The following is a 23,579-nucleotide window of genomic DNA, read 5'->3' as shown; positions in this document are numbered from 1 at the left end:
TCACTAGCAACAAGCGGATGCCATTTCATGAGCTCATGTGGTATTTTCACCGTCTAATGTTTTTTTATTGTTACAAGCGATAATGTTCTACATTTTACTCACGCTAGTATTCACTATGGTCATTGTGTCATTAGATTTTTGACAGGTTTACAAACAAAAAGTGGCATTTTTCTTGTTATAACAGGTAGTTTAGCATTAGCATGCATTATTACATTGATTTCTAATTGTAGCATGATACAGGGAATCAACGTTTGCTTTTTATACCATGCTTCTCATAGCTTGTACTGACTACTGAAATGTACTGACACCATTAGGGTTAAATCAATTGATGTTTAAAATGCCTTATCACTTTACGCGGGTGTCAGGGATTCTGTTTGCACAAAACATTGAAGGTCTATGTGGTTAAATGCACATAGCAGTTATTGCTGATTATTGTTTTGTCACAATCTTCAAGTGTACCAGTTACCGGATATCAGTGTTTCTAACTATACCACGTAATATATAGTGTTTCATTAATGGGGTGATACTAAAAAGGGTGGTACGGTAGAGGAATGGTGCCCTTCGTCATCTGTTATGAATATGTTTTAATGTCATGAAATTCAATTCTCACAGCCTTGTAAAGCAAACTGTTAATTATTCTTATTTTTTCTCTCTCTTTTTTTTTGGTGCACATATGGTTTTACCTTTAGGTTTTTCCTGCTTTGTGTTCTTTTCAAGTGCAGTGCTGGAAAATGGGTCATTTGACAACAGTGATGGTATTTTACTTCCATTGTTATCTCTGTTCCTTAGTATATTTACAGTTCTGAAACATGTCTTAGACAATTACATTTATTTTAATGAATGTACAGGGAATAGGGGATAGTATGAAATGAAAAAATGTCTTTAATTATTTGAGTGGTAAAAATCACAATGTTTATTGTTTACAAGACACACACTTCACAGATAAAGAAGTGGCATATATCCGTGCTTCCTGGGGATATGAATGCTTTTTTAGTAATTTTAACAGTCAGTCAAGAGGTGAAGCCATACTTATTAATAATAATTTTTTAGAAAGTTTAAAAGCTTGGAATCAGACCAAAGAGGCAATTTTATTATTTTACATACCTCAATAGTGGGAAATGATCTTAGTATAATCTGCCTGTATGGACCAAATGAAGATGAACCAGAATTTTACACATACATTAAAGATAGAATTTCACAGTTAGATAATTCAGTAATTATTGTTGGAGATTATAATCTGATTTTAGACCCCAATATTGGCTGTTGTAATTATGTTTATATAAATAAACCTAAAGCTCGTGACATAGTTCTTCAAATGATAGAAGAACATAGTCTAATAGATTGCTGGAGAGAACAAAATATAGAGGAGAAACAATATATCTGGTTTAAGCGGAACCCTGTCAAAAAGACAAGGCTTGACTTTTTTCTTATTTCTAGTAACCTATTCACTAATGTTGATAATGTTGTAATTGGGCCTGGTTATAGAACAGATCACTCAATGATTTTGTTAAGTATAAATTTTGGTAAATTTATAAAAGGCAAGTCTTACATGAAATTTAACAATTCTTTGCTTCAAGACAAAACAAACGTAGATCAAGCAATTAATCAAAGAAATTAAGATTAGATATGCCCATAGAACACAAATTTCTGCAGAACTTTTAGAAAATATAAGCAATGAAGTGTTACAATTAAATATAGATGATAATTTGTTTTTTGAAACACTGTTAATTGAGATCAGAGGTAAGATTATTTCCTACTCATCATATTAAAAAAAAAACAAGAAGATAAACGACAAGAAATATTATTAAAAGAAATTAGTCAATTAGAGAAACAAAATGATATAAATTACAACTTACTGGAAACCAAAAAAAAGTACAGTTAGCTGAAATAAGGTTAAAGAAAATGCAAGTTTTTATTAGGTCAAAAGCAAAATGGGCCTCTGAAGGGAAAAGCCAACAAAACATTTTTGCCATTTAGAAAATAGAAACTATACATCTAAGATAATGACTTCTCTCTTCTCTACATCTGGCATTTTGTTAAGGTTTAGCAGTATATCACAAAACAACAGATTCTTTTAGCGAATGAACAGCATCTTGACACACAACTTATCTGTCCAATACATGTTTTACTGTTCTGTCCCAAGGAGTTGGATACCTAAAATATTCTAAATGAGTTGTCCCCCTTTAAATAAGAATGCCATTTGTAAAGAAATAAATGTAAACAATTGTCAAAACGATGTTATACCTAGTTAGGTAAAGTTTAAACACTCGCACGATGTGGCAAATGCATCAAAACGAAGACATGTAACAGCTTTTTAAAAATGGTGAGTTTTTAAAGGCGCTGGACTGTCCAGAAGTGTGGCCCCTTCGTGTAGTCCCTTTCCGGAATTCAATACATATATGAATAAATTGACAATGGTTTTGTACAGTAATATAAATGTTTTATATGCTGTTATATTTTCATGTAAAACAATGCTTTTTTTCTATTATTTGATGACGTTCGAACTTTTTTCTCCGAAACATGGACCTATACCTTAACAAACCAAAATTATATTTTAAATGAGGTTGTAAATCATTTATAAACAATTATATACATGCCGACAAACATAAAATGTGGAACTTAATGATATACTGATGAGTAATGAAATACCAAAATTGAGTGAACTAGAGAAAAGAAGTCTAGAAGGTTATTGAAGTTATAGTGAAATGTTAACAAGTTAAAAAAATATGCGTAATGACTCTTCCCCTGGAACAAGTGGTTTTACTGCAGCATTTTATTAAATGTTTCTGGATAGATATTGGTCACTTTCTTGTTCGGTCTATAAACAGATCCTTTGATTCTGAAGAAGTGTCAGTAACTCTGAAACAAGGTGTAATTACTTGCATACCTAAGGGTGAAAAAGATTAAAAAATATATAAAGAATTGGTGTCCCATTTCCCTTTTAAATGTATCATGTAAATTGCTTCAGCTAGTATAGCGCAGCGTCTTAAAACAGGGTTTATATCAGGAAGGTATATAGGAGACAATATAAGACTAGTATATGATATTATGCAATTCACAGAGGAACATCAGATACCTGGAATGTTGCTATTAATTGATGTTTCAACTGCATTTGACTCAATTTTATGGTCTTTTATGTACAAAGCTCTAAGATTTTCAATTTTGGTGAGCATTTTATAATATAGATAAAGTTATTTTATAACAATATAAAATCTAGTGTAATTATTGATGGGCATTTATCAGATTGGTTCAATATCGAACGCGGTTGTCGTCAAGGTGATCCCCTTCCCCCTTACATAGTCATACTCTGTGCTGAGATCCTTGCAATTCTGATAAAACAAAGCCAAAATATCAGGGGAATTAAAATAAATAGTAGATAATTTCTTTTATCACAGTATGCTGACGATACAACACTACTGTTAGATGGAACTGAAAGGTCTTTAGCAAATACTGTGCATACGTTAGAATACTATGTAAAAATTTCAGGGTTAAAAATCAGTGTTGATAAAACCAAAGCAGTTTGGATAGGCTCAATGAAATATAAAAATTTGTCCAGGTCTTGATTTACAGTGGGAATCAGAGTCATTTTAGTTACTTGGAGTTACCTTTACTTCAGACTTGAATAATATTTTTGATTCGCAGAAAATTGAGGAAATTAAAAAACTGTTTAATCAATGGTCAAAGGGAAAAATCAGTCCAACTGGAAAAAATAGCCCTCTCTAAGATAAATCACCTTATTATGAGTTTACCTAATCCAAGTATAGACATTATTAAAAAAATCAAAATATTTTCTTTAAATTTCTACGGTCTTCAGGTTCAGACAAGATAAAACGCAATAACATAATGAATTCCTATGAGTACGGAGGATTGCGAATGATAAATCTTGAAGTTTTTATGTCTTCCTTAAAGATTACATGGCTCAGAAGATATATGAAAAGTGATTTTAAATACTTCAATATGGTCAAAGATGTATACCCATTCATCAATAATTTGACCAAGTTTGGTCGAAATTTTTGTAAATTTAACATGAATACAGTTAGGAATAATTTTTGGAAAGATGATTTTATGGGCTTTTTTAAAATAAATTCAAAGCATCCTAAGTCCTGGGGTGATTTTGCCGTCTGCCAGTATGACACAATAATATGTGTAAAGTTGGAGGTACATGTGTCTGCTTTCCTAGATATATAAGAAGTGTTATTGTTTTGGTTTTTGATTTTTTGGATAGGAATTGCAATTTCTATTGTTATAATGAATTTAATAACATTTATAACATAAATACCATTTTTTTTAGAATATAGAAGTATCATAGAAGCAATGAGAAGTTTTCTTGATACTTTATGTTACTCATTTTGCTGTAAAAGAGTCTATTCCCATACAACCTTTGACAGTTAAAATCATGAACAGTCAAATTAAGGGATGCAGAAATATCTATGACTTCATGTCTGATTTTAATAATTTCCCAAGTTCTAAGAGGAAATGGTGTGATGAGTTGAACCCTGTTGTCAATCTTAACTGGGAACCATTATATGAACTACCTTTTTCTGTCACTAAAGACCCAGTGCTTCAGTGGTTACAATACAGAATTAACCATAGAATACTTGGAACAAATTATATGCTTCAAAAAACGGGCATTAAAAATAACGATTTATGTATTTTTTGGCTGGTCAAACATAGGTATTATATTTGGAAATGTAACATTTCGTAGAGCTATTACAAATATTATTTTGGTTGCAAAATTAACCATTTATAAATGCAAAATGTAGTTCCAAACATTGAGTTGTTTAAACACCAAGTCAAATTTTTTACTCAAGACAGAAATGTATAATGTCAAAAAGACAACATACTGAATAAATTCAATGAAATATGGGGTAATTATACCATCCTGCTTGACAATGAAGATTAAGTGTTTATTTTAGGTCATCCCCCCCCTCCCCAGCACTGCACTGCCATTTTCATAATATGGAATGCTCTTTTTGATCTTGTATCCTTTTATTTTTGCCTTTTTTTTAGGTTTCCAACTGAGTTATTTGGGGCAGTACTTATTATTGTGGACAAGTTGTAAGCTCTGCCTCCCTTGTAAAAAAGTATTAACAAGGTCTCAAGAATTGTCTCCCTTACATGATTGTGGACAAGTTATAAGATTTGCCTCCCTTGTAAAGAGTATTAACAAGGTCTCATGAATTCTCTCCCTTATAAAGCATTATTTGGTTTCCTTCTTTGTAGTCTTGCTTCTCGTTTTTTTCGACTTTTCGGCGTCAAACAAGGCTATAAATCAATTTTAATATTTAATTGAAATATTACTTTTAATAGTATTAGAGCACGAGTGCCATTTACTTAATAAATTGGCGATGTTTCGTCAGTTTGACATTTATTGCAATTTGAATTTAAAATTAATGAAATGGATTCATATGTCACCTTGTATGTACTTTACTGAACGTTTTAGCTACAGCTTAGTATATGTATTATCAAAAGGGTTAGATTAATATTATGAGGGAGATGTATGCGGTGTGTGTGTGTGTGTTTATATTTGCGTGCATATATGTGAGTGCATAAAATGAACAAAAACCACAACAAACATTTACCTTTGCTACATATGCATGTTTAAAATGATCTAATGATTTATATAATTACTGCTTCTGTGACATTGTTTAATTATGAATTGTGAACTTCAAAATAAACGGGGTTATATCTAACGGGCCTCAAATTAATAAAAGTTATATTGAATTATGCTGTCTGAGATCGAATTCCTAGGATCAAATGAAAACCAGATGAAAGAATAATCTGGGCTATTGATTCTTGTTTTGTTCTCTCAATATCCTGGAAACTGGTTAGCTTACAATGCATTGGCGTAGGAGCGATGTCAAAAAAGAAGTGGTCAAGCCCCCCCCCCCCCTCCCTCCTTCGTCTCTGCCCCATCCCCCTTGCTCCTATACTTATTCAGTAGTTCGCGAAGTAAAACAATTTATATCCAATTTATATCCAATATTTGTGGTAGGATGCACCATTAACAGACAAATAAAACAGTGAAAATGTAATATAGAACCGCTCTCTTGCGTTTTCAACCAGGAAGTCTCTAGGAATCCGTACCTCTATATTGTTTGTGTTTTCTCCAAATGAATGTATGTATTGTTCCGTGCCGATTCAAATAACTCACAATAAACTCTTGAAATAAAAGATTAGTATCAAACCCTTGAATGGATCATATTTGAAATTCAGCAGAATACACTGAATTGTTAAAGATAAACCGTCCGACCTGAGGTCTATAACAATAAATAATCAGCAATGAATGCTGAATGCTGAATGCTGAATGCTGATGAATTTTGAATCTGTGAATCATTTGGATTCAAGTTTTAGCTTGAAATTAGTTCAATCGTATATGATATTTTATTTTCTACAAAATGGAAACTGTAAATATCCCTCAATATCTCGGAAATGGAGGATAGTACCTCTTGACAACCCGTAAAAGGCTTGTTCAGATGTACGGGGGTTTTACTTCTAGAATCATATTATAGAGGGACGTATCCGTACCACTAGACACTTCGACTTTTTCTCTCACATTTAAAAAAGAAAATAGACATATTCTCATTTGCTAAACATCTAGGAAAATGTTTTTACAGTAACTACTACAATTTACCTTTACAGAATTGACCATCAACGCAGCTGCGGAGAAGAAACAATCAAATAGTTTAGCGGTGACTTTAACACCAGTTTGTAAGTCTTTAACATTTTCTACATAAGCATATCGGAAAACCATCTATTAATTACTCTGCGACAACATATAGTTGGCATTTACATTTTACTTCCTATGATAGTAACCTTAAAACTCTGTCTTTATTTTATTATATTTTGTATTTGTACACAGACGATATTAACATTCACAAAATTATGAAAAAACGTCCGTTAGACTTACATTATGTACGTGTTGGGTCTAAACGCGCTTTTAACAAATTGCCTAAGTATGACTGGGCAGTGACGTCTAAAAATTATGATATGTTATAACAATACGACGTCAAGTAAAGCTCAGAACACTGACACAGACAAACCAAATCTTAAGAACTTTTTTGAATTTGATCATTAATTTGTATTCACAAATATTTCCGCATTGTCATATTACCTATTTATAAAACTTATAGATATTCCATTTTTCCTATACTTCTCAATCAGTATGTGAATTGAAAACCTCAATCAGTTTGTGAATTGAAAACCTATGGACCAAAGACTAAATTGTAGTTATACCCCCCGCCAACAAACGAAGTTTGGGTGGTATATAGGAGTGAGTTTTTCAGTCGGTCGGTCGGTCGGTCTGTTTGTCGGTCGGGAATAACATTATAAATATTTGGATTTGGCTACAAGCCAGCCATCTTTTTCGACGTAGTAATCGCCCCTTTCAACTCCAAACCTGTCAGACTCATAGTTTCCGAACTATAACTCATAAAAAGCTTGACAGATTTAAATAATATTTGGTATACAGGTGTAACATTATAAAATACATGCCAAGTTCGATTTTGGCTACAAACCACCATTTTTAACGTAGTTATGGTCCCTTTCCAACTTAAATTTTGCCGAACTTATGTTTTCCGTTTCAGTATTTTCACCTTCAAGTTAAACAGTTTAAACTGCACATTCTTTTGGCCATTTCTTTCTTATGATTGTCATACTTCTGTGACAAGGCCATATCCTGAGGATATATACGTCACTCCTGTAACAGTTCTAGTTCAGCAGATAGTTTAGAATGAGTGTGATATTAGCAACGAAATAATTTACGCCTCTGTTTTGTCACTGAATAAAATGAAGGCGAGTGTTTGGCTTGGAATGAAATAATTCGTGTTGTGATTTAATTAATGCTGACCCAAACTCCGTTGATTAGATCTATATTATTTATGATGACATAGTTCCATACGGGCAAATCAATTGTTTTATAATTTCCATCCTGTCGAAGTGCATCATGTCTAAATTATCTTTATTTGTTCGATAACTTTTTGATCAATTATACTCAGTATTAATGATATTATTCCACGAAATTTTCAATCAATGCAGTTTGGTCAATACCGAATGCTCATACTTTTCATTTAACGCATAAAGCATGTCACCAAATGTGCAATTGCGTATATATGTACTTGAAATTTGAAACAAATGTTTCGTAATATGTATGAATGTTTACCTAGAATCTATTTCAATTTCAAAATCAACTTACGATATTCATTTGCAGCTTTAAAATTCTTCAGCAATTCTGTGGAAACATATTTATCTGCACGTTTGGCCACCACTTTATATCCCTTACTCGTCATGGGATTTTAAAGAAATTGACACAAACGTATGTTAGAATGAGAGTTCAGCTCGGCTAAACATAGCATATACATAATTAATCTTATCACAATTTTGTCTTCTAAATGTGCAGTGCACATACTTATCTTAAATTTTACTTTGACAGGCGTACTTGTTCTGGTTATCGTGTTAACAATGATTGCATGTTACTGTTCGAAATTAGGTAAGTTTTATTTGTTTACTTCACTTCGATCCATTTCTGTAACCGAGGAATAACATAACATCATGTTCACACCTAAAACTATGTACAGCTGGATACTTTAAAATGACTACTTATGATTAGTCATACATGAAATAAGCAACCAAAAAGAAAATTAGGCCTCCTTTACTCAATGTTTATATTGATATTGCATGAAAATATGCTGACAAAGTAAATTAGAAACAGTTTGATATCGCCTTGGAGCGGACATTGGTGTACCAAAGTTTAAGGTTTAAGGTTGTTTCATATGCCTAAATACAATGTTTACATTTCCTATTGTCGAGAACATGGAATATTGAGTCTTTGTTAACCTATACCAGTCATCACCCTTCCATATAGGACAGTCACCTTGTTGACTCTTTTGCTACAAAACTAAGTTCACTTGGGCCAGAAACAACTACTTTACATTTAATCAAAGTTAAAAACAGTTAAGTTACTGGTTAGAAACTGTCTATACAGTACATTACCATATGAATAAATAAGCATATACAAATAACATTATGGAACCAAATTACCTGGGACCAATTGTTTGAAACTTTAACCGGTTGGTAAACTAACCGGTGGTTAAATTTTGATTCAAAACACTAGACTCGGTGGGAAACACTAGTATGATGACTTGATTTTATTTTAAAGAATTCATAATTCTTAACTCATTTATTTGTTGTTTTTTTTAAATTTTTTTTTTAAATTTTGAAAACTAACACTAAAGTTAATCAACTGTTAGCTTAACTCCCTGTTACCTGTTAAAGTTTTGAACAACAAGGCCCTGAACTTCTAATCGACTGATTTTATAAGAAGTCGATTTGATGGATACTTAGAAGAACCTTCAACAAAGAACATTCGATTTTTGTAGAAAGTGTTTTTACCGATCCTTCTTTACAGTTGGCTAGAAGAAGTTTGGAAATATTTTTTATCTTTTAAAACGTCATTAATATATTTTACTTTTTTCCAATCAGACTGCAAGAGGGGAGAACAGTTCAGACAATACTTTGGTAAGAAAGATTATAATTGTATTGTTTATCTATTTCATTTTAGTAATTACTTGTTATTCATGGGCCCGTGGTAAAACTCCTATGAAATATTATTTGTTATTATCTATATATATATTACGTCACGCCATCGCGTTTGCCAGATACAAATATCAGCATAATAATCGTTACAACTAGGTTGTGAGCTATTCTCACACAGATATCGGCGCCTTAAAAAGTTTGCATGTAAGGTCGTACCTCAGTGTATTGAAATCAAACCTACTTAAACAACAAAAGGAAGATAACTTTTGTTTGAATATAATCTCAGATTATGGCCTTTTTGACTAAGTAAATTCCATTTAATTTTGCATTCAGCTATAAAAATGTCACTCGATAATATAAAACCTACTTAAGGTTGATGGCAGCAAAGGAACAGTACTGTTCGCAGGGAGGAAGTTGTTCTTTCTCGCTGTCTAATAGGTCATGATCGTTTGACTCATTCTTATCTTCATAACAAAGATCAACCTGAATTTGTACCATGTCAAGCTTCGCTTTCTATTAGACATATTTTAATTGACTGTGTGGACATCACTCCACGACGCAGTATATACTTTGAAGTTGAATCTTCGAAAAAGTTCTTTAAAAATGTTTCAATCGGCAATATTTTATCCTTTTTAAAGCAGCTAAAATTGCTTCAGTTCTTGAATAATTGAGAGCGCGAGACCTATGGACAGCAAATCTTGATCAAACCTATTCATTATGTTAGATTTTTTTCATTCTTTGCTTCCCAAGGACCATATATATTTTATTAATTTAAGTGATTAACCTTCTTCTTTCAAACTAAATAATGTTTTGTCTATATTACATTTGAATATTTGTATATAGAATGGTTTAAAGAAAGTGCAGTCACAAGTTTTATATCTGTACCATTAGATTTTGTCCTTTGAATAGTTTACAATGGCTTAAGATTAATTACCAAATTGTTTATTGATATGATATAACATTTTACTTGCTTTAGAAAGCAAAAGCCTATGACTTAAATGTAACAGAACAGAAACAATTTCCTGAACGAACTGATATACTTGTAATGTGCACAAGTCAAGCCCTTAACTCAAAGATTAAGGTAATTACTAAAGTCATTTAATTCTTTCGTTTATTTTGTTTTGTCTGACTTATTCTTTTAATTTATGAAGTGAAGAAGTTTGTTATACTTTTTTTATACTTTTTTATTTTATGCTAACTGGTGAAATACTGAAAAATATCACTGAGATATTTCTCTATATCACTCACAGTGCCGAACTTCCTTTTTTTTTAGATAAAATTATCTCCCTTGAAATATATTCTTTAATTAACTCCCTTTGTTGCTTTTATATTTACTGGTATTCTATTATTATCCTAACATTCAAGCCATACAGTCATGTACAGCTAGACAACCCTATATAGGACAAGCTGGTTGTAATAAAAGTTGCAACAGAAATAACACGGTAGACTAATGCTCTAGAATTATGTTATCTTGGTTGCCTGGCCTTGCCGTTATGTAGCTATGGATAAGTCTTTCCTCCACTTTTCATCGGTTCCTTACTATAGTAATGTAGATTTTACTGGCGGCAGCACATTTAGATGGTTGTTGTCTTATTATCACAAGACATCAACTCAACCTTACGTAATATGCCAGCATTTTCATCGAGATTCTTCTCCACCCAGCTAGTTGTGTTCCAAATTCCATCCTTATTCGTTATGCTATACAGCTCCTAGACCAATATTGCCATTAAATCCATGATGATATTTAATTCTACAGCTTGATTTTTCAAGGACTCGCGGATATTCCCCTGTTGTTTTACAAAATATTTTAAATGTAGTTTTTATTTTAAAAAACAAAATGGCGTCATGTTGATTTCACGGACCTAATCACCAATATTCGATATTAATGTGCCATGGTTATTTAGCGGATGCATCATATGTAACACGGTAGCCTAAATAAATCCTAATAACATCATGAAGTATTAGTCATATTTGAACATGTAAGCATATAATGAATAGAAAGTTTGTGGAGCTTCACCAATTAGCATACAAAAAAATTGTTTGTTTGCAGTGTGATATCGAAATATATATTCACCGATAAGGGAGACAATTCTGATATTTTCACTCAGGCTCCGCCTTCGTGAAAATATTCAATTGTCTCCCTTATCGGTGAAGATATATTTCGGTATCACACTGCAAACAAACAAATATCCTCTATCTATATATAAAACCTATCATTTGAAATTGACAATATTTTGCCTGCCAAACAAAACGAGCGAACAAATTCTGTTTTCGAATACTGTCAATAGCATTGTCGTATTGTACACTTGTACAAGTAATCACGGTGCATTTCGGATATAGGTAAGTACGGTTTGTAGTCGCATAGAATTCTATGAGCTAGTTAAATAACTTTGTATTTCATATATGAAGCACAGACTCTGGCGCATCGAAATTGGTAGTGCAAATTGAAATACTCCCGTACTTCAATATTTGTTAGTGTGTTTTCAAATCCGGTTGTTTGAAATTACAGCACGTAATATCCAAACTAAAGGAACTAACACAACTACATTGTATGGAATTCATTCACAAGAACCACATACAGGTGAAGATGATGGCACCAATGATTTAGAAGATGTAGTTAATGAAGATGTCATTGATCACGAAAACAATAGGATCGGCATTGAAGATAGCGATTGCGGAATGCCTCTTTTGATAAAGGTATAACACTCTGAATCATTATGTCGTCTTCGCTGTGAGAGTTGAACTATTGAATTACTAACTTGTGCATTGTACATTGTGTTTATATTCTTTTTTGTAAATCTAACGCACTAAGTCAAAAATGTTCGGGAAATTGATTGATTTAATGCAAAATAATCGAAAAATATCAGGGTATCACTAATTGGACGTGCACGTATATGCACTTGCAAATAAGTTTTTCGCTCGATTCCCAAAGCGCAAATAGATCTACTTGAAAAATCAGAAGACTTTTTTTACCGGATGCATTTACTGATAGTTCCAACACACTTTTATTTAACGCTATTTTGAATGTGTAAACTTAGAGTATGTCAACTTTAAGTTTCGACGCTTGTTGATATTTACACAAATTCAATAAAACAAACGCCTTAACAAATTTCCAGCAAGTTCTTGTATCATATACGATGTATTGCTTGTACGGTGTAAATGACTGTTACAAGGAGTTATTTGTTTGACTTTCAAAGAGATCCATTAAGAATTGAATAAATTTTAAGCAAGGTTAATTTTTTGGATAGACAGTAAGAGTAGAAACAATATGCCCATTAAAACACTCGTAGAAAGAAAATAATTTCTGAAAATTCGCACAACTCAGCTAAACGGAAACATTCCAAGATAAGTGGAAACAGTCTGTGATGTTTTTGGCCTTTATGACCAACCATGTCTGAAGATCTTAGTTATCATAATGTAGTGCCCCTGCCACGGTTACTGTACTTGGGTTAGGGTAAAATGTTAAATAAACAGACCAAGGGCAAGGGCCTACAGTCTGGGGACTAAGTCCACCAATTACAATACTATATGGTTATTCATTTTGGGGATAAGCAATATGTTGACTAAACAAGGGTCTGGTCGCGACCCTAAAGGCTAGTAGCGCCTAAGACAAGGCTGGTAGCGCCGAAGTCAAAGGCTGGTAACGCCCGAGTTAAAAGGCTGGTAGCGTCCGAGTTTATATGTAAATAAGGCGAAGCTTAACCTCTAAACAAGTGTTAACAGCCTATGTTGGACAAAAAAATAAATAATAAAACAACATAGAACGCTACGAATCAACACTACATGACAAGTACTAAATATCAAATTGACAATAAAACACTAACTATTTCTGCAGATTTGAAGCGATTTTGGTCCGTCTAAACAGAGATTTAGTCACCCGGTACATACGTACAAAAATCCAAGATGGTTGACAACTGTCAAAATTTCAACTTACATAAACTTTCATCAAGCTTTACAAAGTCAACAATGGACATTTCATGGTGAAAATATCGATTTAATTTAATGCAGTAGGTAATTGTTGATTTAACTGTTGAATAACTCAGGCTGACATTGCGAACTTTTATAGAGAATCCCTGCGAAAGCTAGAATTACAGTTTTACTAGCTGAAACATCCACATGACTTGATATTTTGGAAAGTATTTTAGTAAACAACAATTTAACAATGCGACTGGTTATCAGTCAATGCCTGAAAATGTTACAGAACAATGAACTGTGTTTTAAAAGCAGCTGACAGCTGACTGAGCTACATGTTTCAAATGTCAAACTGATGAAAAAAAAAATTTAGAAAGTCAGTAGGTCACATTCATGGTCAATGAAATTCAGTTTTACGATTTGTGTGCAAAACTGTGTATGTCATCAAAATTTCAAGGCTGTAGCTTAAGAAACAAGAAAGTAGGTCAGTAGGTCAAGGTCACAGTCAAGTTTGTTTTACATCATATCACTTGGGGTCATCAGGTAATTATAATTAAACAGTCTTGGAAATAGGATCAAATGATTTTTAAGTATTTTTCCTATATAACTCACATAAAAACTAAGTGGTTCTACCCAGGTGCCCGCTCGTGATGAAATAATGCACGGAGGGGCACCTGGGGTCTTCCTCCACCATTAAAGCTGGAAAGTCGCCATATGACCTATCATGTGTCAGTGCGACGTTAAATCCAAAAAAAAAAATCAAAGGCCTAGGTCGTATGGTTCGAGACAAGAAGATATTTAAAACTTTTTCCTATATAAGTCTATATAAAACTTGGGACACCCAGGGCAGGGCCTCTTTTCGCCCAAGGGGTACAATTTGAACAATTTTGGTTGAGGACCATAAGACAATGCTACAAACCAAATTTCAAAGGTCTGACTGTTGTGGTTTTAGACAAGAAGAGTTTTGAACTATTTTCCTATATAAGTCTATGTAAAACTTGGGACTCCCGGGGCGGGGCTATATTTAACCCTAGAGGAATAATTTGATCAATCTTGGTAGAGGACTACTAGATGATGCTACATACCAAATATCAAAGCCCTAGGCTATGTGGTTTTGTACAAGAAGATTTTCAAAATTTTCCCTATATAAGTCTATATAAACCATGTGATCCCCGGGGCGGGGCCATATTTGACCCTAGTGAAATAATTTGAACATTCTTTGTAGAGGACCACTAGATGATGCTACATACCAAATATCAAAGCCCTAGGACATGTTTTTGTACAAGAATATTTTCAAAATTTTCCCTATATAAGTCTATAAAAAACATGTGACCCCCGGGGCGGGGCTATATTTGACCCTAGGGCAATAATTTGAAAAAGTTTGGTAGAGGACCACCAGATGATGCTACACACCAGATATCAAAGCCCAAGGTCCTGTTGTTTTGAAAAAGAAGATTTTTAAAGTTTTTCATTTCGGTTGCCATCGCAACCACAGTTCCGCATGGAATTCAATTCTTTGAACAATTTTGGAAGGGGGCCACACAAGGATCATTCTTGTTATATTTGGTGTAATTCTGCCGAGTGGTTTTCAAGAAGAAGATTTTTTAGAAATTGTTGACGGACAACGCACGACGGACGACACACTACGCACGACGGACGACGGACATCAAGCGGTGACAACAGCTCACCTTGTCACTTTGTGACAGATAAGCTAAAATACAGCCCGTAACATGAAATACAACAATAATAATTACTTTGCGGCAATAATGATGAGAATCATACTAATTAACAACATACATTAAATACAGCTAACAAGTAACCTATAGATACAGCAATAATCATTTGCATTAAACAATATGGTTCGAAATCTTTGTACTGCCATTACAAACTACTGGTACTGGTTTCAATAACTTTAATATATATTTAGAGATGGTACCTACCCAAGAAAATCTAAGGGGAACAACTCTGAATTGACCAATAAATTGAAGCCAACATAAAACATTGGCCAAAAGTGAAAGAAAAATCAGATAGGTCCTTTTCCCAACAACTGATCTGGCAGACAAAATATGACCTACATTTGTTTAAATCTCTTAGTATTCAATATACAACATGCACACTTTTCTCATGGCTTACAATGACAGTTATTTTATAAGTTGTAGTGAGGCCCTGATAGAAAGATAAATAGTGCATGAAAATAAAGTAAAATAATGTATAAGTTCCTTTAAAGAAATTTTACAACATTTGGAAACGTTATTAAGTTTTGACTTTTAGCCAAAATTATTTATTGTTCTCAATGATGACACATAGATTTACACGAAATTTAGATATTAAAATGTAAAATGTATATATCCAACAATGAGAAATTACAAAAAAATGTTAAATTGGTATCACGTTTGTGTAACAACGTAGCTAGACTGCTTATATTCATCACTTTAATGAACCATTTTGAAAGTGTTTCTTATGCTTTAGTCATTTTGAAGCATTTCTCTTACTCTTCAGAGTACTTTGCTGCAAATATTGTAACACAAAAAGCCATTGACATTGAATGAAATTACAACCTTTTAAGGAAGTGGTTGTAATTACAACATTTTAGTAGCTGATAGGTAAGGACTTTCTGCAATGTATTTCAAGCAATTCAACATTCTCTGGAACTATCACGATCATTGCTTTTCATGAAAAACGAAAAAATGCTGAAATAGTATGATGGAGATTACTTTATTTGATGATTTTCGCTACAAGCCAACTTCTTTAAACAAACTTTAAAATGTTTTATTTATAGTTGTAAACTAAGTAAGCGGGTAACTTCAGATATCAACATTAATTTACAATTTAAATTGTTTAAACAAGTTCACTTGAAAAAGATTTTTGTTGGGGCCTCCCATTTACAATAATTATCAACACTTATCACCTGAATTGAGTACATTCATGAGTGGAAAATATTGATGGTAAAATGGTGTAGGGGTTTGTTTACATTATAAAATCTTTAATGACTTCTTTCAGGTAAATTTCTGGTATGGTTTTGGTAAACTTATGATAAAGAGCATGTCATTCTCTTTCACTCAGATTTTTTTCAAGAGTTTTAGACCCTTGGCTAGTCTTGCATTTTGACTTTATTAAAAGACAAAAGGAAGTTCAGTATAGGCTCTTTCAAAGTGTTGAAAGCAGACTAAACTTACATGGTACTCTATTGAATTTATTTAGATGTGGACACTTTAGATATAGACTATAATTGGGGAAATCCTAAAATCATTGAAAAACGGTCAATACAAGAGTTGTCCATTTTGCTTCAGATATTTTGAGAAAGTCATTTTTAAATATCAAATATTTCTATTTTTACACGGAAAGGAGAAAAAACCACAAATATGTTTAGTAAATTGGTGCACTTAGCTATCAGTTCATTCTGAGAAATATCTGTAAAGATATATTTGAACTTTTTAGGTACAGTACCATCTCTAATATATTTGCACTATAATTGGCTTTAGACAGAAGGTAGAACACACATGCACAAATTGCATTTACAGATTTCATATTAATTAATTCTCTAATATATAATCAGTTTGATAAAATTTCATAGATGCTACATTTACGCGATGTATTTTTAAAAAAAAAATCATATATACCATTAAGAACATTTATATATATTGAAATAATTTATATAAACAACTGAATTCGAACCTATAACCGACATTGCATCACATTATTTTAGGCCGTACTATACTTAATAATAAACAGAATTCGGACAAGTACATGAGAGTTTGCCTGAGCAACAATTGAGTCATTTGTCCTTTGAGCATTAAAATGTATAACAATAATAACAGCCTTCTTAACAATAAATAACAATTGTGATAGTACTTAATTTATTCCAGGGCTCCGTAGTATTCAACAGTTGAACTTGAAATGTACCAACTATTTGTTTTTAAAGGAATGTAATGAAATTATCAAGTGATTACTTAATCACTTGCTAACCATACTAAGTGCTTAATAAAGTGCCAAAGTCAAAAATCTACTTTCAGCTTAAAAAAGTTAAAATACCGGAGTTATATTTATCACTTATTATCTCAGAGGTAAATATTACCAAAAATTCTACCATTAACCAACTGTTACCGTACCGAATAATGATACCAAAATTTTACTAAACAAAATGTAGTAAGAATAGCATTTCATGAAAGCATCTGGTTTACTATTAATAGATTTAAGCCCTACAAAAATGTCACGGCTGCATCAACACGAGTATCACGGGAACCAAGGAACCGTTCTGTACTGGCTCCTACTGTAACTCGACTCCTCACACCCTGATATCCCGACCAAGGTTCATCCAGTGGGCCAGCCTCTGACTACCCGTCAAAGTAAAAGTTTTCCCATGTTCCAATCCCCTACCAATATATCACCTAGGTACCTGACACTGGTCTGTAATACCATCGGCCAAAGTCATGACCGCGTTTAAAGGAACTGATCCACAATATTTAGCATTAGTACAAAATCCCTGTTTCCCCCATCCCCCAATCCCATCAGTTCCACCTTGCAAGGCTTTGTTCCTGTCACGTTAAGTAACATGTATATTTAATGACCCGCCATTCTTGGCGTCACGTTTAAGTAACGCGCTCTTTTGTTATTTTGTTATGACGTCCTGTACGTCACTTGTTGTTCTTCCGGTCTATGAAGTAAACAGTCAACGTAAAACGGACAATAGTTTTGTCTTCATTTAATGTCTCCACGACATTTTGGTGCCGTGACGCAAAAAAGGTGAGCAATGGCAACTAAACTACGATATATCCAGAAGGGTCATAAAGGCGCAGTTACACGACTTCTATCCAAATTCGAGGCAATTCAACAGGAAGCAGTCGATTACGAAGATCTGCAGACGATCGAAAATGCATTGAGACAGAAACAGCAGACGATCATCGAGATCCATGAAAAAATCCTTGATTCAATCTCAGAAGATGACGGTGAACAGATCGGAAATTCTAGAGCACGATGAGTATATCTACACATTACAGACCAAGATACAGAAAATATCAAGTTTTAAAAAGGTAACTTTGTCTAACTTAAATGTAAATTCCCCAACCTTTCATGCGGCCGTTTCCGGCGAATCGTCCCAGACGAACCATGAGCACGAACTTCACGAGAATGTGTCTCACACTAACCCTGCCTCTACCCTCTCACACAGTTCCATATACCACAGACTACCTAAGCTAGATTTGCCAAAATTCGACGGAAACATCCTTGACTGGCAGTCATTCTGGGATTCGTACGAGTCAGCTATTCACACGAACCCGTCACTGAGTGGTGTACAGAAATTCAATTATCTGAAGTCGTCCTTAAGAGGAGAAGCTGTACAGATTATAGCAGGTTTTTCTTTAACTAATATTAACTATGACAAAGCAGTGTCTCTGTTACACGAAAGGTACGGACAGAGAGATAAAATTATACAAACATATATGAAAGCATTGCTAGAAGTTCCTGCCCCTGTGTATACTGTAACCAGTCTGAGAAAGTTCTATGATACCACGGAGACTTATATCAGGGGACTAGATTCATTAGGCCAGAACGAGAGTACATACGGATCACTCTTCACTCCCGTCATCCTTCAGAAGTTATCACCGGAAGTGAGAACGAACATTACACGTGCGCACGGAACACAGTCTTGGTGTTTAAATGTCTTAATGCGGTGTATATTGAACGAAGTGATTATTCTAGACGCCGGAAATGCATTGAATACCCCGCAAGAAGTGTTTGCGACAGCATCCTTTCTGACCAAATCTGACATCCGCAGACCGGAGAAAAACAATAAAGAAAAATCTAGTGCGAAATATACAAAAGTACAGACATGTGTGTATTGTAAGGGAGAACACTCTAGTACAGACTGTTTAAAAGTTAATGATCGCGAACATAGACTAAATATTGTAAAGGAAAAGCAGCTGTGTTTTAACTGCCTAGGAAGTCACAAAGTTAATGTGTGTAAATCCAAATTCAAATGCAAGATATGTTCACATAGACATCATACAAGTTTGTGTGTAGGAGAGTCAACGGCCAAACCAACAGATAAATCTACTGAAGCTCACAACGCGGAGAAAACCAACACATCAGTTCTCCATTCAGCGCACACATTTTCTTCTGGGCCCGTTTTATTGAAGACAGCAGTTTCCATAGTAACTTCATCTTGTAGTTCCACCACCGCAAACATTCTGTTTGATGAAGGTTCACCAGAGTTCCTTTGTTACTGAAGCCCTAGCACAGAAAATTCAGCTGCAGCCAACCGGAAGTGAAACGTTATGTCTATCAGGGTTCGGAGACAGAGAAAGACGCATGCGACATCTAAATACAGCCACAGTCTATCTACAAACCCCAAAGCACAAAATTCCGATAAAAGTCCTTATAGTGCCTGAAATTTCCGTGCCTCTGAAAACTTATCAGAAACATGTTAGTGAAGGGGATCACACTTGCTCATCCTATATCAGAAGATGAAGATTTTGAGATCGAGATGCTAATTGGCGCTGATCATTACTGGTACAAGATAAAATCATCAGAGGAATTGGACCCACAGCCATTTAGTCGAGAATAGGATATCTTCTGTCAGGACCGTTATAATACAGAAAACCACCCCTCCCCACTTCCTGTGTCCATGATGAACATAATGACTTTGCACGTGCAGGAGGAATTGAATTTAGAGAAGTTTTGGGAAGTAGAATCTATGGGAGTGGAACAGAAGACTAAATACCAAGGATGCGACGAATATACCAGACAATACCAAGACACATGCATTACATACGATAACGGACAGTACGTCGCAAAATTACCCTGGAAAGATGATCATCCATCTCTACCCGGTAATGAACTGATAAGCCGGCGTAGAATAGTGAGTGTAGTCAACAGACTGAGAAAAGAGCCGGAACTGCTGCAGAAATATAGTGCGACTATTAAGGAACAGGAGCAGAGAGAATTTGTAGAGAAGGTAGTAGATGACCCATCTAGACCAAGTACGATAGTACATTATATTCCCCACCACCCTGTGAAAAAAGGAGTCAGCAACCACACCCATACGGATTGTATACGACTGCAGTTGTAAGTCAACCCAACATTTCCCAAGTTTGAATGATTGCCTGATGAATACCCCACCACAGCTACACGACTTGACATCAATATTACTACGCTTCCGATACCATAAATTTGCAGTTTCTACCGATATTGAGAAGGCGTTTTTGAACATCAGTTTGCATCCAGACGACCGTGACGTCACAAGATTTTTTTGGCTATCAGATCCAAGCAAACCAGACAGTCTACTTCAGGCATATCGGTTCAAGTCGGTGCTTTTTGGAGCAACATGCTCGCCATTCATATTAAACGCCACCATTATGAAGCACCTTGAATTACCTCAGTGTGACGAAACAGAACGTATTAAACAAGGGCTATACGTAGATAACATAATTACAAGCTTACCAGACGACACTACACTGTCAAAATTTTACACTAATAGCAGACGACTTTTTCAGCCAGCTGCCTTTAATTTGAGGTCTTGGAGTACAAATAACCAAGTGCTGCGTGCTAGAATCGAATCTGACTGAGTAAGTGACAAGGACAAATTCACAAAAGTGTTGGGCATGCGCTGGGATTCTACAACTGACGAAATGTTGTTTCCACAAAGACCAAAAACGCCTATGAATGAATGCCTTCTGACAAAACGGGAAATTTTGAAAGAATCGTCCTCTACATATGACCCGCTCGGATTACTAAACCCAATTACCGTGAAAGGCAAGATACTTATGCAGTTGCTATGGAAACGAAATTTTTGGGGGGACGAAATGCTGCCAGATGACATCATCAGAGAGTAGTGCAAGATAAGAGGGGACATAGCGAAAGCAACCGAAACGAAGTTTTGCAGACGATACTTTCCCAATGCCGCTCCCACAGATGTTGCACTTCATGTCTTTAGTGACACAAGTACAAATGCATACGGCGCATGTGCATATCTTGTGGCCGGTAACCAGAGCACACTCATTATGGCAAAGAATAGAGTAACCCCGGTAAAGCAGCTTACAATACCGAAACTTGAACTATGTGCAGCACTTATAGGATCTAGACTTGCTCAGCATATTACATCGACCATTGACTGTACAAAAGTATATCTATGAAGCGACAGCCAGATTGTGTTGAAATGGATATCTTCCTCAAAATCACAACCAGTGTTTATATCCAATCGTGTCAGAGAAATTCGGGAGTTAACAGATGGTTTTCAGTGGCAGTATTGCCCAACAGATTCAAACACTGCAGACCTTCTGTCGAGAGGAGTTACTTACGATAATTTTCGCGACAACAGATTGTGGATGAATGGTCCTATCTGGTTGATAGATGATACGTCATTTCCACAGGGTGATTGCAAACTCATTGTATATGATAGTTGTGAAAATGAAAGTGAAAGCAGTAACAGTGAAGCAGCAGTACTAACATCCACACAGAGTAAACTACCCAATCCAAGTCATGAAAAACGAAAAAATGCTGAAATAGTATGATGGAGATTACTTTATTTGATGATTTTCGCTACAAGCCAACTTCTTTAAACAAACTTTAAAATGTTTTATTTATAGTTGTAAACTAAGTAAGCGGGTAACTTCAGATATCAACATTAATTTACAATTTAAATTGTTTAAACAAGTTCACTTGAAAAAGATTTTTGTTGGGGCCCCCCATTTACAATAATTATCAACACTTATCACCTGAATTGAGTACATTCATGAGTGGAAAATATTGATGGTAAAATGGTGTAGGGGTTTGTTTACATTATAAAATCTTTAATGACTTCTTTCAGGTAAATTTCTGGTATGGTTTTGGTAAACTTATGATAAAGAGCATGTCATTCTCTTTCACTCAGATTTTTTTCAAGAGTTTTAGACCCTTGGCTAGTCTTGCATTTTGACTTTATTAAAAGACAAAAGGAAGTTCAATATAGGCTCTTTCAAAGTGTTGAAAGCAGACTAAACTTACATGGTACTCTATTGAATTTATTTAGATGTGGACACTTTAGATATAGACTATAATTGGGGAAATCCTAAAATCATTGAAAAACGGTCAATACAAGAGTTGTCCATTTTGCTTCAGATATTTTGAGAAAGTCATTTTTAAATATCAAATATTTCTATTTTTACACGGAAAGGAGAAAAAAACCACAAATATGTTTAGTAAATTGGTGCACTTAGCTATCAGTTCATTCTGAAAAATATCTGTAAAGATATATTTGAACTTTTTAGGTACCATCTCTTATTTGCACTATAATTGGCTTTAGACAGAAGGTAGAACACACATGCACAAATTGCATTTACAGATTTCATATTAATTAATTCTCTAATATATAATCAGTTTGATAAAATTTCATAGATGCTACATTTACGCGATGTATTTTTTAAAAAAAAATCATATATACCATTAAGAACATTTATATATATTGAAATAATTTATATAAACAACTGAATTCGAACCTATAACCGACATTGCATCACATTATTTTAGGCCGTACTATACTTAATAATAAACAGAATTCGGACAAGTACATGAGAGTTTGCCTGAGCAACAATTGAGTCATTTGTCCTTTGAGCATTAAAATGTATAACAATAATAACAGCCTTCTTAACAATAAATAACAATTGTGATAGTACTTAATTTATTCCAGGGCTCCGTAGTATTCAACAGTTGAACCTGAAATGTACCAACTATTTGTTTTTAAAGGAATGTAATGAAATTATCAAGTGATTACTTAATCACTTGCTAACCATACTAAGTGCTTAATAAAGTGCCATATGTTGCACTTCATGTCTTTAGTGACACAAGTACAAATGCATACGGCGCATGTGCATATATTGTGGCCGGTAACCAGAGCACACTCATTATGGCAAAGAATAGAGTAACCCCGGTAAAGCAGCTTACAATACCGAAACTTGAACTATGTGCAGCACTTATAGGATCTAGACTTGCTCAGCATATTACATCGACCATTGACTGTACAAAAGTATATCTATGAAGCGACAGCCAGATTGTGTTGAAATGGATATCTTCCTCAAAATCACAACCAGTGTTTATATCCAATCGTGTCAGAGAAATTCGGGAGTAAACAGATGGTTTTCAGTGGCAGTATTGCCCAACAG

General features: G+C 34.2%; 1 protein-coding gene across 4 annotated transcripts in view; it reads left to right on the top strand.

Annotated features, from left to right (window-relative positions):
- LOC128552851 (uncharacterized) overlaps positions 1-12,510 on the top strand; it is a 32,109-nt gene extending 19,599 nt beyond the window's left edge. The window contains exons 13-17 of one of the 4 annotated variants that reach the window (XR_008369182.1): positions 6,643-6,711; positions 8,432-8,488; positions 9,481-9,516; positions 10,511-10,615; positions 12,044-12,180. Coding sequence is in view for 2 of the 4 variants with exons in the window: in XM_053533914.1 (XP_053389889.1) it covers positions 6,643-6,711; positions 8,432-8,488; positions 9,481-9,516; positions 12,044-12,237 (356 nt within the window). In the remaining 2 variants the exon portion in view is untranslated. Of the gene's footprint in view, positions 1-6,642; positions 6,712-8,431; positions 8,489-9,480; positions 9,517-10,510; positions 10,616-12,043 lie in introns of all 4 variants that reach the window. The other 3 variants (XR_008369183.1, XM_053533914.1, XM_053533915.1) reach the window with 3 other exon arrangements.
- The last annotated feature ends 11,069 nt before the right edge of the window (positions 12,511-23,579 follow it).

This window comes from Mercenaria mercenaria, unplaced genomic scaffold (genome assembly GCF_021730395.1).
Source record: "Mercenaria mercenaria strain notata unplaced genomic scaffold, MADL_Memer_1 contig_3221, whole genome shotgun sequence".
Classification (NCBI taxonomy): Eukaryota; Metazoa; Mollusca; class Bivalvia; order Venerida; family Veneridae; genus Mercenaria; species Mercenaria mercenaria.
This window is presented reverse-complemented; position numbering and strand designations above follow the sequence as displayed.